At 44.7% G+C, this 15878-nt stretch overlaps 1 protein-coding gene across 1 annotated transcript in view; it reads left to right on the top strand.

Moving 5' to 3' along the window:
- Positions 1-15878, top strand: part of ACAD11 (acyl-CoA dehydrogenase family member 11) — a 258546-nt gene that overhangs the window by 165255 nt on the left and 77413 nt on the right. Inside the window, exon 14 of the mRNA XM_033929962.1 lies at positions 13607-13688. Within this exon, the coding sequence (XP_033785853.1) occupies positions 13607-13688 (82 nt within the window). The remainder of the gene's footprint in view (positions 1-13606; positions 13689-15878) is intronic.

The following is a 15878-nucleotide window of genomic DNA, read 5'->3' as shown; positions in this document are numbered from 1 at the left end:
CTCTCCCCCTTGACCCCCTCTTTATTTCTGCCTTTCTTTCTCTCCCCTTGGTCCCCCTCTTTCTTTCTGCCTTTCTTTCTCTCTCCCCCTGGCCCTCCTCTTTCTTTCTGCCTTTCTTTCTCTCCCCCTTGACCCCCTCTTTTTTTCTGCCTTTCTTTCTCTCCCCTTGGTCCCCCTCTTTCTTTCTGCCTTTCTTTCTCTCTCCCCCTGGCCCCCCCCCTCTTTATTTTTTCCTTTCTTTCTCTCTCCCCCTAGCCTGCACAAAGCCATCGTGCCGATTTCTCCACTTCCACGATTCTTTCCCTACCCTCACCCCCAAGCCAGCAGCCGATTTCTCCCTGCTCCTTCCCCGATGTCCTGATGTCCTGAACTTCATCGGGCAGCAGCAGCATTCACAATTCACTGATGTTGCCCGCTTCAGGCCTTCCTCTCTGTCGGGTCCTGTCTTCATGAAAACTGGAAGTAGGCAGGACCCGGCAGAGAACAAGGCCTGAAGCCGGCAACAGCAGCGAATTGTAAACGCTGCTGCTGCCCGAAGAAGGTAATGGAGCACCGAGGCAGTCCGCTTCTCCCCCCTCCCAGCCGAACCCCCGCTGACCCTCCTATCTCCCCCCCCCCGTGAACCTTTCCGACCTTCCCAGCGAGAGCAGCAAACCTCCTTCGCGGCTTTCTCCTCCCTCTGCCGCGTTACTGATGACGTCATCAGTGATGCGGCAGAGGGAGGATAAAGCCGACGCTACTGGAGGGAGGTTTGCTGCTTTCGCTGGGAGGGTCAGAAAGGTTCACTTGGGGGGGGGAGAGAGATAGGATGGTCAGCGGGGTTTCGGCTGGGAGGGGGGAGAAGCGGTCTGCCTTGGTGCTCCAAGGCCTGGCGCCATTACCTTTTTCGATAATGGCGCCGATGCTGCTTTCGCTGGGAGGGTAGGAGCGCGATAGGGACCGGGCCAGCTGTGCACCCCCCCCCTAAGGCGGCACCCGGGATGGACCTCCCCCTCGCCCCCCTTGGTACGCTACTGCCCTGGGGAAACAGCCTGCAACAAGATCGCGCGATGCCAGAGATTTTTGCCTGCTTCGGCTGTTTCCTCCGCCGCGGTCCCGCCCCTCCTCTGACATCAGAGGAGGGGCAGGACCGTGGCGGAGGAAACAGTCGAAGCAGGCAAAGATCTCTGGCATCGCGATCTTGCTGCAGGCTGTTTCCAGACGCGACACCCGGCGCAGGGGGGGGTAACTGGACCGGACCGGGAGCACCCCCTCAGGGCTTGGTACCCGGGGCGGACCTCCCCCCCGCCCCCCCCCTTGGTACGCCACTGCATGACAGAAGAACCACCAGAGGATGCTCTTGTTGCTCTAGAGAAAACTAGGAAGAGACCAAAATATAATGCTAAGGATATAAACAACATAGCCCTTGCCAGTTTAAGACACCATACTGGACTTAGAGAGACAGCAGAGATTTTTGCTGCCTTGGATTGATGCAGATCCAAACAAACGAGACTGTGGAAAGTCAATGTTCTCGGACCTTGAGTTGTAATTTATTCAAAGTATTCTTGACAACAACAATAAAACCAATAAGCACAATGAAAACTCTATCCACATTTATCATAAGTGGACCCAACACGGGCTGTGTTTCGGCTAAACACACCTTCTTCAGGGATCCAAGATGTAATAATACTTTCTTTGATAGATGTGGACAAAATCTGGAAAAGCCGATTGTAGAAGCCAAAAACTGAGTGTGAGATAGCAGTGCTGGAAGCATTACTGAGGCCTACTCCAATCTTTGAAGGAAACAAACTGTGGAGAAGCACAATGTTCTTGACTTTCCTTTATTTCTTCAAAAATATCTTCAAACAGCGATAAGAATACAGGCCATGTTTCAGCTAGCAGGCCTTTCTTATTTTATACCTTAGGACCCTTGAGAAAGGCTGCTAGCCAAAACATGGCCCATGTCTGGTCCGTTAGTTTCTAATATGTTTTTGATGTGGATGTTTGAAGAACATTGAGCTTCTCCACAGTTTGTTTCCTTCAAAGATTGGAATAGTACAATACTGCAGTGTTTTTTAAATCCTGATTATTATTCCTTACCATGTATTGGGAGTGGGGTTTTTTTAAACACTCGATGGGTCTATATTTTAAAAAAATTCCTGGTAATGAGAAAAGTGTAATTAGAGGTATAGCCAGAAGAAAAAAGGAGGTATTGATGCCCCTGTATAAGACCTCATTTAGAATATTGTATACAATTCTGGAGGCCACACTTTCAAAAAGATATGAAAAGGATGGCGTCAGTCCAGAGGAAGGCTACTAAAATGGTATGTGATCTTCATCATAAGGCATATGGGGACAGACTTAAAGATCTCAATCTGTATACTTTGGAGGAAAGGCGGGAGAGGGGAAGATATGATAGAGACATTTAAATACCTACGTAATGTAAATGCGCATGAGTTGAGTCTCTTTAATTTGAAAGGAAACTCTGCAATGAGAGGGCATAGGATGAAGTTAAGAGGTGATAGGCTCCAGAGTAATCTAAGGAAATACTTTTTTACAGAAAGGGTGGTAGATGTGTGGAACAGTCTCCCAGAAGAGGTGGTGGAGGCAGAGACTGTGTCTGAATTCAAAAGGGCCTGGGATAGGCATGTGGGATCTCTTGGAGAGAGAAAGAGATAATGGTTACTGCAGATGGGCAGACTAGATGGGCCATTTGGCCTTTATCTGCCATCATGTTTCTATATGTTTTTTTAACTTGTAAGATCTTTTTTACCTACTGTAGAATGTAGATATCAGAATTTAGATAGCAAAGATTGCAGTCAGGTATACTCAGTTTCAACAGTATTTTAGAAAAGCCTCTGCCAATTGAAAGTTCTTTCTAAATCGCTTGCAGAAGTGCACCTGTATTTTTATCAGAATGTACAGCAGGAGCAGCCATTTTTGAAATATACATGTGGAGAAAATGAACTGCACGAACCTAACAAGTTGAACATGGACTTGGCACTGCTTCCATTTGTAGCTTTCCCAATTTGCAAATCTGCTTATGTAAGTTTTACCAATTAAATAGTGAGGCTGCAATTTTGATTTGATTTTGGTGGTGAAAATAAACAACAGAAGATTAAGGATAGTGGCTCTTTAATCCCTTGTATAAAGAGCCCTGACCAAAATGAATATTTTCTAAAACATCTGTGTTTGGCTCTGAACTGATATAAAACTCAACAGGAATGTTTTTCTAAATAGATGGTGCATTCTGTTTGAGGAATGAGGAAAACATCTACACCCTACCTAAACTAAACCCCCATCATGTCCCCTTGAGATCTGTAAATACACAAATAGATAAAATTTTCTATCTAAAATTGATGTTTTCATATGTATGTGATTTACATATATAAACACTGCTATTTATATGCGGATACTTTTAAATTGCAGGCCTTGTCGCCAGACTGTTTATGATGAAATGCCTAAAGTATATTTTTGAAAAATGTTTCAGTCCAATAATTCCTTGTGTAAATTTTTTTTAGACCTGAAAATGAACATTCAAATATAATTAAATAGGTGATGTTATCCTGATAGTGAGAGACCCAATAGCCTCCAGAGCTTTCCAGGAATGGTCTAGAGCAGTGGTCTTCACAAATTTTTAAGTCAAAATTAGCTGACAGAGAGCCACCAAATCTCTTCCTGTGTGGTGCTGCAACAATGCTGATGAACTTGTATCAATGACATCCATCCCCCACTAGTCTGTTTTAAAACGTTTTATTGTGAGTATCTTCAAGGAGGTAGGCATTTTGAAATGCATACTCTTTGTCTATTAGGAAATTACTTGTCCTTCAAGTATGCAGCTCTTTCCCACCTTTGCTTTCTTCTTTCTATCATCTTGGATAGAGGACAATATACAAACAAGAGAAGGAAAGGAGAATTTTGCCTCAACAATATCGCAGATAACCAGAAACAAGAGGCAAAAGAGATGGCAGAATATCAACCAAGGGAACTCTTTATTTCTTTTCTCGGGGAGTTGTGTTTTGTTTTTTTTTGTCTGGAGGATCGTGATCCTTGCTTGGGCTCGGGGTGACGAAGATTCCAGGGCGTGCATCCGGGGAGCTGCCGCAGATGAGACCACGGCACTCAACGCCGGGGGACGCTGCCCGTGAGCCTTCCGCCCAGGGGAAAACGTGCTTTCCAAGCGAACTCTGACTGTTTCTTACCGGTTCTTGGGCCCTGTGAGTAGTTCTTGGGGCTTGCATCTGTACGGTTTTATTGTACTGGCAGTGGATTTAAAGTGTGGTAGAGGGGACATCGCTTCTCCTTGATTTTCTACACTCTTCAGGGCAGCGAGTTTAAAGTGTGATAGTAGGGATATCGCTTCTCCTTTTATTTTCTAAATTCTTCAGGGCAGCTCCATTGCTACTGGAAAGGTAGTGGATGTATGGAACTGCCTTCCAGTGACGTGGTTGAGACAAAGACACAGTGTAAGAATTCAGGAGAGCAAGGACCAAACACTAACAGCCTGTTTTACAAAGCTGCGCGGTAATGGCCCCAAAGCCCATAGAGATTTAAAGGGCTTCGGGGCTGTTGCCGCGCAGCTTTGTAAAACAGGCTGTAAGGATCTCTGAGGGAGAATTGATTTGGTTTCGGGTAAGTGGGATAGGCTTAATTGTGTCTTCCTGCTGTCACATTTTGGAGTTAATGCTAACTTGCTCAGGTTAAAGCAAAATGATCATGTCTGGAGTAACAGGAAATAATAATTAACCCTATTCACAGTAAATGTCAGCAGTGGCAGATTAAGACCTTTAGGTTCTAGGGAGCCAATATTCAAAGCAATTTAAGTGACAGGAGCTCTCTTCTGATGTCCAAATAATTCAATTTTAGACTCATCTGTCCATAGAACACTATTCCAGAAGTCCTTGTGTTTGTTCTCTCTGACAAACCAGTCTGGCCTTGATGTTTCTCTCAGAGAGCAACGGTTTCCTCCTTTAGAAGAATCTGAATTACAGCATATTTAAAATAACCAGGAAAGGAGACATTACTAAGAGATACAACATAAATGCCAACAGACTGAAATGGTTAAGGTTATCCCCATGCCCTCATTTAGTGTTTTAATTGCCTCTTTGCACACATTATTCTCATGCCTCGATTTAAGAGTGATTTTAACATACACTTGGACATCCCTTTGTCACCCTTCTCTGCTGATTTACACTGATTTAAGAATATAAGACTAGCCTTACTGGGTCAGACCAATGGACCATCAAGTCCAGTAGCCTGTTCTCATGGTGGCCAATATAGGTCCCTAGTACCTGGCCAAAACCCAAGGAGTAGCAGGAGTAGGAGATTTCAGATTTTAACTTGAATCAACCTAATCTTAAGCCCACTTACACAGTGAGACATACTTTAAATGCTATCCTTTTTCCCTCCATATCAACCTTCCAAACAGTATCCTTTTCCACACATTGAGGGTCATAATCGAAAGGAACGTCTAAGTCAGTTTTCATCTATGTTGCAAGTCGTCCAAAGTAAAAAACAGCCTAGGACACATTTTCGAAAAATACGTCCCAATTTTTTTTTGTTTTGAAAATCGTATAACTATACGTCCTGCCGATCTGATCATCCAAGTCACTAAATCATCCATCTTTATACCACATTTTCGTCCAACTTTTCATCCAAGTCAAAAATGCCTATAACAAGCCCTGTTGGACGTGGGAGGGGTCTGCAAAGTGATGGACTGAACACCCAGACATGGCACCTAAATAGTGTGGTTCCTTACAGGGCACTGCTGTGAACTTCACAAGAAGGGTGCCTTGTCTTTTCCTCACTACAGCTCCCTTATAGGTCATGGTGAGCCCCCCAAACCATATCCAGAATCCCTTAGACCCACTTATCTACCACCCCAATAGCCCTTATGGCTACAGGAGCCACTTATATGCCAGTACAAAAGGGTTTTGGGGGTGTATAGGGGAGTGCACATGTTTCAGTATCAATGCAGTGATTACAGGGGCTTATGGGCATGAGTCCCTAACCCACCCCCAAGACGGCTTAAGCTGCCTCTGTGCTGGACAACTAGGCTTTCCTATGCCAGACTGCCAGGTGATGATGGTCTGGAGGCTGAATTTTAAAGGTGTGATTACTTAGGCCAGTTTTTGGATGTTTTTCTCTTTCGATTATGAGCCCCATAGTGTCCCATGACTACCACCTTAGTGTGCCTGCTACTATAAAATCTCAACACTACCTTTATTGTGATCTCTCTAAGCTTACTTCAGAAGCTTTACAATCCAATCTTTCCTTACAACATAACATGTTCTCCAAACTCCCCCGGTAGACCAACTTCAGATTAGAACACAGCAATTAAGGTGGAGTTAGCCCTGATGGGTTCTCGTTGTCCCCAGGCACAGGAGTTTCTTCAGGTCTTGGGGTCGATAGTGACTTCCTTGTGAGTCTGGTGGGCTCAGGCTTACCTGCGCCCCCTTCAGTATGCTCTTCTTCAGTGGTGGTCACCACAGGTTCACAAGTTGGTGGCTTCAATCCTCCAATTTGGTTCAGGGCGTGAGTTTTGATCAGCCCCAATAGTTATTCTTTCGGATGTCAGTCTCCTCAGCTGGGGAGCCCAGTGTCTCAGCAGTTGATCTCAGGGCAGCTGGTCATCAGTGGAGGCCTCCTGATCAATCAATGTTCTTGAGACCCGGCGAGTGGTGCCTTGGGATGGAGGCCTTTGACCTGATAGTTCACTCGTGGGGTTGCCCTATGATGGATCTCATGGCCACGTGTTTGAACACCAAGGTGTGGTGGTTCTTCAGTTGGCACCGGGATTGTCAGGCTGAAGGGCTGGATGCTCTGGTGCAGGAGTGACCAACAAGCAGTCTGCTGTATGTTTTTCCTCCATGGCCTCTAATGGGCAAAGCTCTTCGCATTGCGTGACACGGTTGCTGTCTCTTCCTGATGTGATCTGTTTCTTGAGGGTGGTGAAGTTGATTCACCCTTCAGTTTGCCCTTTGGTTCCAGCTTGGGTTCTCCATCTGATGCTTTCAGTTTTGATTCATCCATTGTTTTAGCCTTAACTCAGTCCTTGTCAGAGTTGCTTCTATCTTGGAGTTCTCAAAGGAGCATGTAGTGCTGAGGCCAGTTCCTTCTTCCTAAGGTCGTTTCCCCTTTTCAGTGAATCAGATGGTTGCCCTTCTGGTTTTGGGTAGCTAGGAGGGTACTTTGGAGCAGAGACAATTGCACAAGTTGGATGTCTGCAGCGTTCTCCGTGCTTACATGAGGAGTTCAGGTGATCTGATCATCTTTTTGTTCTCCTAGTAAGCATTCATAAGGGGGAAGGTGCCTCTAAGGCTTCAATCGCGTGCTGTATCAAAGAGATTATCACTTCAGTGTACCGTCTTCAGAAGAGACCAGTTCCAGATTTTCTCAAAGCTCATTCCATTCGGGGGCTAGCGGCTTCCTGGGCTGAGTCCTCTCTTGTGTCCTGGTGGATATCTGTAAGGCTGCGATTTGGCCTTCTCTGCATTCTTTTGTGTGTCACTTCCTGATGGACGTTCAGGTAAGTTGCAACGCTGTTTTTGGTGAGAACATTCTTGAGGTGGTCCTTCAGGGGTCCAACCCATTATGGGTACTGCTATAGTATGTCCCATCTATGCCACTCTGCTTTGGTATGTCCCATCTATGCCACTCTGGAGGGATGATAAAGAAGGAGAAACTAGGATCTTACCTGCTAATTTTCTTTCTTTTAGGCCCTCCAGACCGGCACAGAACCCACCCTGTATTGTTTTTTTGCACATGATTGTTAAGAATCATTTTTTTCTCAGGGCTGTGATCTCATGATTTTTCTTCTTTTTGTGATATTTCTTCTTTTTTGCCTTTTTTCTTTTTTCTGGAGAGTATACAGATCAGCAACATCTGGTTCGTTTGGTATAACTGGCGAACTGTGGGATTAGTTCTGGTTATCTTTTCTGTACTTTCTCCAACAGTTGTGCTTGGTTTTGTTCTTTGTTCAATGAACTCAAATTACATACATTTCATGATTTGGCAAAGTTTATAGTTTGAGTTCCTGCTTGGCTATTTATCAGACTGATTCTATGAGGGACTGCACAGCCCACTTGTACTGTAAGAATTCACTATGTTCTCAGTCTCCACCTGCTGGCAGAAGAGCATAAACCCATTCGTCTGTGCCAGTCTGGTGGGACATAAAGAAAGAAAATTAGCAGGTAAGAACCTAATTTCTTCTTCTCTTTCATTTACATACACAGAAGCAGCCTCTAAATCTAACTGTATGCTCTGTACATGTAAAAGCCTATTTCTATCTTTATAACAATATTTTTCTGTACTTTAATACCAAGCATATAAATGATATCTTTCTTATAAGCATTGCATCTCTGTTATATTAAGCCTATTTCTATACAATATATTTTATGCAATCACTCTTGGCTGTCATTGTCATTAGTTTCAATTCTGGCTGAACCTCCTCTGAGGGCATTGGACCCAGGACCTGTGGCGGATTGTGAGGGCACATTAAGAACATAAGAACATAAGAAGCTGCCTCTGCTGTGTCAGACCAGAGGTCCATCGCGCCCAGCAGTCCGCACCTGCGGTGGCCCATCAGGCCCATGACCTGTACGGTGATCATTGTCTGAACCCTTAAATCCCCTTGGTCTCTATCTAAACTCTCTCTATATCCCATCCAGTGTTCCCTCTAAGCGGGCGGGTGTTGTGAGCAAACTTTTTTCACTGTGAGCTAAAAATATCGGGCGCCAGCAAGTTATGAGCCAAATAAATATGTTGTCAAAGTTGCTGATACATGAGGACGAGGTATTCAAAGGAATTTTAGGCCTACACGCTAAATTAAATAACGTTAAATAATATTTTTAAGAACACAGAAATTGTAGGGATGAAATGATATCTTAATAAATGTTTTACAACAAATGTAGTTATGTCTGTTACATCCATATGTGTAAACTGTAAATTAAAAACAGTCCAGAAGACAATACGTTTGATGCTTTCAATTTCTAGACCAGTGTTTTTCAACCTTTTTTGGGCAAAGGCACACTTGTTTCATGAAAAAAATCACGAGGCACACCACCATTAGAAAATGTTAAAAAATTTAACTCTCTGCCTATATTGACTATATATAAAGTAATTCTCTTGAATAGGAATCAAATAAACACAAAGAAAGTATTTTATAATTACTTTATTATGAAATAAAAATTATAAAAATTATAAAATACTTTATTCAGTGCGAAACCTGGGCCTGTTTGGCTGAACACAAAGCTGATATTCTGGCTGGAATGGAAGAAAGACACACACGTAGCTCTTCGTCAACAGCTCTCAGTCTCTCTCTGTATTTGGTTTTTATAGCATACAAAAATAGACAAATATACCCTCCATCCTTTTTATTAAACCACAATAGCAGTTTTTAGCGCAGGGAGCTGCGCTGAATGCCCAGCACTGCTCTTGACGCTCATAGGCTCCCTGCGCTAAAAACCACTATTGCGGTTTAGTAAAAGGGGACCATATTGTAAAATATAGACAGCAGATATAAATTCAGAACTGTGCATAGTAAGTGAAGGGAAGTTTTCATCTCTGGGAATTTACCCAGTTAACTATTAAGTTATTTGGGCAAATTCCTTTGAAAACTGTGGTAATACTGCCTCCACTTTGCTAAATTTAAAATAAAATCATTTTTCCTACCTTGTCTGGTGATTTCTGGTTGCACTTTCTTCTTCTGACTGTGCATCCAATCTTTCTTCCCTTCTATCAGCCTGTATGCTTTCTCTCCTCCACACCTCATTCCCTCCCCCAACTTTTTCTTCCTCTCTCCCTGACCTTTCTTTCTTTTTTTCTGTTTCTCTTCTTTCCTTCTGTTTCCCTGCCTGCCCCCTTTCTTTCTTTCTCCCAGCCTCCTGTCCAGCAGTAACTCTCTTCCCTTCCTCCCCTCCCAGCAGCATCTCTCCGTCTCCCTCTCCAGTAGCAGCTGTCCCTTTTTTTTCCTTGCCCAGCAGCTTCCCAGATTCCTTTCCCTCCTCCCCTCCCAGAAGCATCTCTCCTTCTTCTCCCTCTCCAGTAGCAGCTGTCCTTTTTTTTCCTGGCCCAGCAGCTTCCCAGATTCCTTTCCCTCCTCCCCTCCCAGAAGCATCTCTCCTTCTTCTCCCTCTCCAGTAGCAGCTGTCCTTTTTTTTCCTGGCCCAGCAGCTTCCCAGATTCCTTTCCCTCCTCCCCTCCCAGAAGCATCTCTCCTTCTCCCTTTCCAGTAGCAGCTGTCCCTTTTTTCCCCTGCCCAGCAGCTTCCCAGACTGATAGTGGTTTTCTCCCCTCCCAGCAGCTCTTCTTACTTCCCAGCGCAGCGATTCACGAAGGCAGCCTCGGGTCCTTTGTTGTGTCGCGCCGCCTCTGAGGAAAGAGGAAGTTGCATCATCAGAGGCAGCCGCGACTCAGCAAAAGCCCCGAGGCTGCCTTCGTGAATCGCTGCGCTGGGAAGTAAAGGAGAGCTGCAGAGAGGGGAGAAAGCCACTGTCGGAGGCTCCCCAAGATCTCTCCGGCCCAGCGCACGCTTCCGATGCTGATCTTGCAGAAGTTCAAATGAGTCAATCTTGCCGGTCCTGCGCTGTGACGAGAAACTTGTGCGCTGCGACCTAATATTTTAATCCCCCTATCTTTCAGGAATTTATCTAATCCTTCTTTAAAACCCTGGAGTGTACTCTGTCCTATCACAGCCTCCGGCAGTGTGTTCCATGTGTCCACTACCCTCTGAGTGAAAAAGAACTTCCTAGCATTGGTTCTAAACCTGTCCCCTTTCAGCTTCTCCGAGTGCCCCCTTGTACTTGTGGGCCCCATTAGTCTGAAGAATCTATTTCTGTCTACCTTCTCGATACCTCTCATGATCTTGAAAGTCACTATCATGTCTCCTCTGAGTCTCCGCTTTTCCAGGGAGAAGAGCCCCAGCCTTTCTAACCTGTCTGCATATGAAAGGTTTTCCATGCCTTTTATCATTTTCGTCGCTCTTCTCTGGACCCTCTCAAGCATCGCCATGTCCTTCTTGAGGTACGGCGACCAATACTGGACACAGTACTCCAGGTGCGGGCGCACCATCGCTCGATACAGCGGCATGATGACTTCCTTCGTCCTGGTTGTGATACCCTTCTTAATAATACCCAACATTCTATTTGCTTTCTTTGAGGCTGCTGCACATTGTGCCGTTGATTTCATTGTTGTATCCACTAGCACACCCAAGTCCTTTTCAAGGTTGCTTTCCCCTAGCACCGATCCCCCCATTTTGTAGCTGAACATTGGGTTCTTTTTCCCTATATGCATGACCTTGCATTTCTCTGTATTAAATCGCATTTGCCATTTGTTTGCCCACTCTTCCAGTTTGTTTAGGTCACTTTGTAGGTCTTCGCATTCCTCCGCGGTCCTAACCCTGCTGCAGAGTTTGGTGTCATCTGCAAATTTTATAACCTCACACTTCGTCCCCGTTTCCAGGTCGTTTATAAACACATTGAACAGCAGCGGTCCGAGCACAGAACCCTGTGGAACACCGCTCGTGACACACCGCCAGCCTGAGTATTGTCCCTTCACCCCAACCCTTTGTTTTCTGCCTGCCAACCAGTGTTTAATCCATCTGTATATATCCCCTTCCACCCCGTGGTTTTGCAGTTTCCTAAGTAGTCGCTCATGGGGCATCTTGTCAAAGGCTTTCTGGAAGTCGAGGTAAATGATGTCTATGGGTTCCCCTTTGTCCAACTCGCTGTTTATACCTTCAAAGAAGTGCAGTAAGTTTGTTTGGCATGACCTTCCCCTGCAGAAGCCATGTTGGCTCTTTTTCAGTTGTCCGTTTGTTTCCATGTGCTCACAGATGCTGTCCTTTATCAGTGCTTCCATCATCTTGCCCGGAACTGAAGTCAAGCTCACTGGCCTGTAGTTCCCGGGGTCACCCCTTGATCCCTTTTTAAAAATAGGTGTGACGTTAGCTATTTTCCAGTCCTCTGGGATCTGCCCCGTTATCAAGGATAGGTCAAAAATTTGTCGGAGTGTTTCCGCTATTTCGTTTCTTAGCTCTTTTAGAACCCTTGGGTGGATTCCATCCGGGCCGGGCGATTTGTCGCTTTTCAGTCTATCTATCTGCTGGAGGACATCCTCATGGCTTATCTCTATTTGCGCCAGTTTTTCTTCTTCTCGATCTCCACTTATGGTCTCTTCGGGTTCTGGTATATAGGATGTGTCCTCGCTTGTGAAGACCGATGAGAAGAATTTGTTCAACCTGTCAGCTACCTCTTTTTCCTCCTTTACCACTCCCTTTCTGTCTCCATCATCCAATGGTCCTACTTCCTCCCTCGCCGGTTGCCTCCCTTTAACGTATCTGAAGAACGTTTTGAAGTTTTTTGCTTCCCCAGCCAGCCTCTCTTCGTATTCTCTTTTTGCTTTCCTAATCACTCGGTGACAGTTTTTCTGGTATGTTTTATGTTCCTTCCGGTTTTCCTCGGTTTGGTCCTTTTTCCATTTTCGGAAAGATTTCTTCTTGTCACCTATCGCCTTCTTCACTTCATTTGTTATCCATACCGGGTCCTTTGTTCGATTTTTTTTGCATCCTTTCCTAAACCTGGGGATGTACAGGTTTTGTGCATTCTTACAACACATAGATCCTTTCCTGGGCAGTGACTCCTAATGTGGAACCCTGCATCACGTAGCTATAATTCGGCTTCCTGTTTCCAACATTCATCACTTTGCACTTGCTCACATTAAATGTCATCTGCTATTTTGATGCCCAGTCTTCCAGTCCCAAAGGTCCTCTTGCAAATTTTCACAATTCTCTTGCGATTTAACAACTTTGTATCATCGGCAAATTTAATTATCTCACTAGTTATTCCCATCTCTAGATCATCAATAAATATGTTAAAAAGCCTACAGACCCCTGGGGAACCCCACTATTAACCCTTCTCCATTGAGAATATTGACTTTTAGCTACTCTCTGTTTTCTGTCTTTCAACCAGTTTTAAATCCATAATAGGACATTACCCTCTATCCCATAGGTCTTTAATTTCCTCAGAAGTCTTTAATGAGGTACTTTGTCAGCCCAGTGAGGAAGAAGATTATCGATGTAAGAACCAAATCTTCCTGCATGATTAATTTGTAGCTTTCTCCATTCTAAATATATTCCGCTAATTTTAAAGAAGTTCACTTACCAGTTATATGGAGAATTTATTTTAAAGCTCTATATGAAGGTAGCCCATTATGTATTGCTATCTCAATGAAAATTTATCAACCAGCTAGAACTTTGCGCTCTGATATAAGGTTTTTGGGGGATATTTCTGCCTTTCAACAAATCACTAGACCACTATGATTTTGTGGGAGGGGTTGGGGTGATCAAAAGGCGGGTGGGGGCGCTTGGTGTCTGGGGTGTTGGAGGAAAGGGAAGGCGCGTGGCAAGGGTTTGGAGAGGAGAGATGCTGGCACCCCCACCAAGATGGCAATGACGGCAGACTGCCCCCCTTTCTATGCCGCTGCCATCATATATAAAATTATAAAATGAGGGTTTGATGTGTTGTATTTATAAAATGGTCTACAGCCTGAAAAACGTTTCAGTATCATGGTTGGACTAATTTTGTTCATTCAGAGTTCATATACATTAAATTCTGTTCCTTTGTTTTAGGAGCTGGCAATCCAGATTGTAAAGTAGCCATTGTTATGGGAAAAACTGGAAATTCTCCAGACCAATCCAATTCATTGTCTAAGTAAGTAATAATTATAGCCCTTAACCTTTTCCTATCATAATAAATTTTACGTTACGCTGGTTCCAATCAGAATTATTTTAGCAAAGTTTTCTATTACTCACCGTTATCATTTACGGCTATTGTAAACACAATGGCCCAATAGATGGGACAAATGATAGGTAGAAGGTGTACTGTATGTCCATGCCATGGGATATACGATGGCAATGACATTTTTTGGAATGTCCCGTCATTCGGGACACACGATAGGAAAAGGTTAAAAGAAAATCTATTTATTTATTCACAATTTGATATATAGAAACATAGAAACATAGAAAGATGACGGCAGATAAGGGCCACATAGCTCATCAAGTCTGCCCACACTATTTACCCACCCTCTTAAGTCTTCTGACCCCTTAAGTATAATTGTAATTATACTGTCATTCTACTGACCCGCTCATTCAAGTCCTAGTGATCCTATCCCTTGGCATGACCTCGTAGGGATTCCACATGGGTATCCCATTTGTTCTTGAAGTCTGGGATGCTGCGTGCCTCGACCACCTGCACTGGAAGCTTGTTCCAATGCTCGATCACTCTCTCCGTGAAGAAGTACTTCCTGGCGTCTCCACGAAACTTCCCTCCCCTGAGTTTGAGCGGATGTCCTCTTGTGGTCGAGGGTCCCCTGAGAAGAAAGATATCATCTTCCACCTCGACCCGTCCCGTGATGTACTTAAATGTCTCAATCATGTCTCCCCTCTCCCTGCGCTCTTCAAGAGTGTAGAGCTGCTATTTGCTCAGTTTTTCCTCGTACGGGAGACCCTTTAGCCCCGAGACCATCCTGGTGGCCATCCGCTGAACCGACTCAATTCTGAGCACATCCTTACGGTAATGTGGCCTCCAGAATTGCACACAGTACTCCAGATGAGGTCTCACTATGGCTCTGTACAATGGCATCATGACTTCAGGTTTCCTGTTGATGAAGCTTCTCTTGATACAACCTATCATCTGCCGTGCTTTAGATGAAGCCTTCTCCACTTGAGTGGCTGCTTTCATGTCAGCACTGATGATTACTCCTAAGTCTCGTTCTGCCGTAGTCCTGGTTAAAGTTTCTCCATTCAGGGTGTAAGTTCTGCAAGGATTTCCGTTACCGAGATGCATGACCTTACATTTCTTGGTGTTAAAGCCCAGCTGCCATATCAAGGACCAACTTTCTAAAGTACGCAGGTCTTGCTCCATAGCATCCTGTAGATTATAGCCGTTTACTATATTGCATAGTTTGGCGTCATCAGCGAATAAGGTTACTTTGCCTTGAAGCCCTTGAGTCAGATCCCCAATGAATATGTTGAAGAGGAGTGGGCCCAGGACCGAACCCTGTGGCACTCCGCTAGTCACCTCCGACATTTTAGAGAGGGTACCGTTAACTACCACCCTCTGAAGTCTGCCATTAAGCCAATCTTTAACCCATGCAGTTAGAGTCTCTCCTAATCCCATCGATTTCATCTTGTTCAGCAGCCTGCGGTGTGGGACGCTGTCGAACGCTTTGCTGAAGTCCAGGTACACGACGTCCAAGGACTCTCCTGAGTCCAGTCTTCTTGTTACCCAGTCAAAGAAGTTGATTAGATTTGACTGGCATGACCTACCCTTGGTGAATCCATGTTGGCTGGGATCCGGGAGATTTCCCTCTTTCAGGATCGTATCTAATTTATACTTAATTAGTGTTTCCATGAGTTTACACACTATTGAGGTGAGGCTTACCGGTCTATAGTTTGCAGCCTCAGCCTTGCAACCCTTTTTATGTAGAGGAACGACGTTGGCTGTTTTCCAGTCTAACGGAACTTTCCCCGTACTTAGTGAGAGATTGAAGAGCACTGCCAACGGTTCTGCCAGAACGTCTCTCAATTCCCTGAGCACTCTTGGGTGTAAATTGTCCGGTCCCATGGCCTTGTTTACCTTTAGCCTTGCCAGTTCGTTGTAAACGTCCCCAGGTGTGAACTCAAAATTCTGAAACGGGTCATCCACGTCTTGTTTTATCATCAACTGTGGTCCGTGTCCCGGTGCTTCGCAGGTGAAGACTGAGCAGAAATATTCATTTAGTAGTTCTGCTTTTTCTTAATCCGCCACCGTGTAGTTTCCGTCCGGTTGTCTAAGACGTACTATACCGTCTGTGTTCCTTTTCCTATCACTGATATACCTAAAGAAGGATTTGTCCCCTTT

The sequence above is a fragment of the Geotrypetes seraphini genome, chromosome 2, assembly GCF_902459505.1.
Source record: "Geotrypetes seraphini chromosome 2, aGeoSer1.1, whole genome shotgun sequence".
NCBI classification, from domain to species: Eukaryota; Metazoa; Chordata; class Amphibia; order Gymnophiona; family Dermophiidae; genus Geotrypetes; species Geotrypetes seraphini.
Note: the sequence above shows the minus strand (reverse complement) of the source record. Positions and strands in the feature narration are given on the sequence as shown.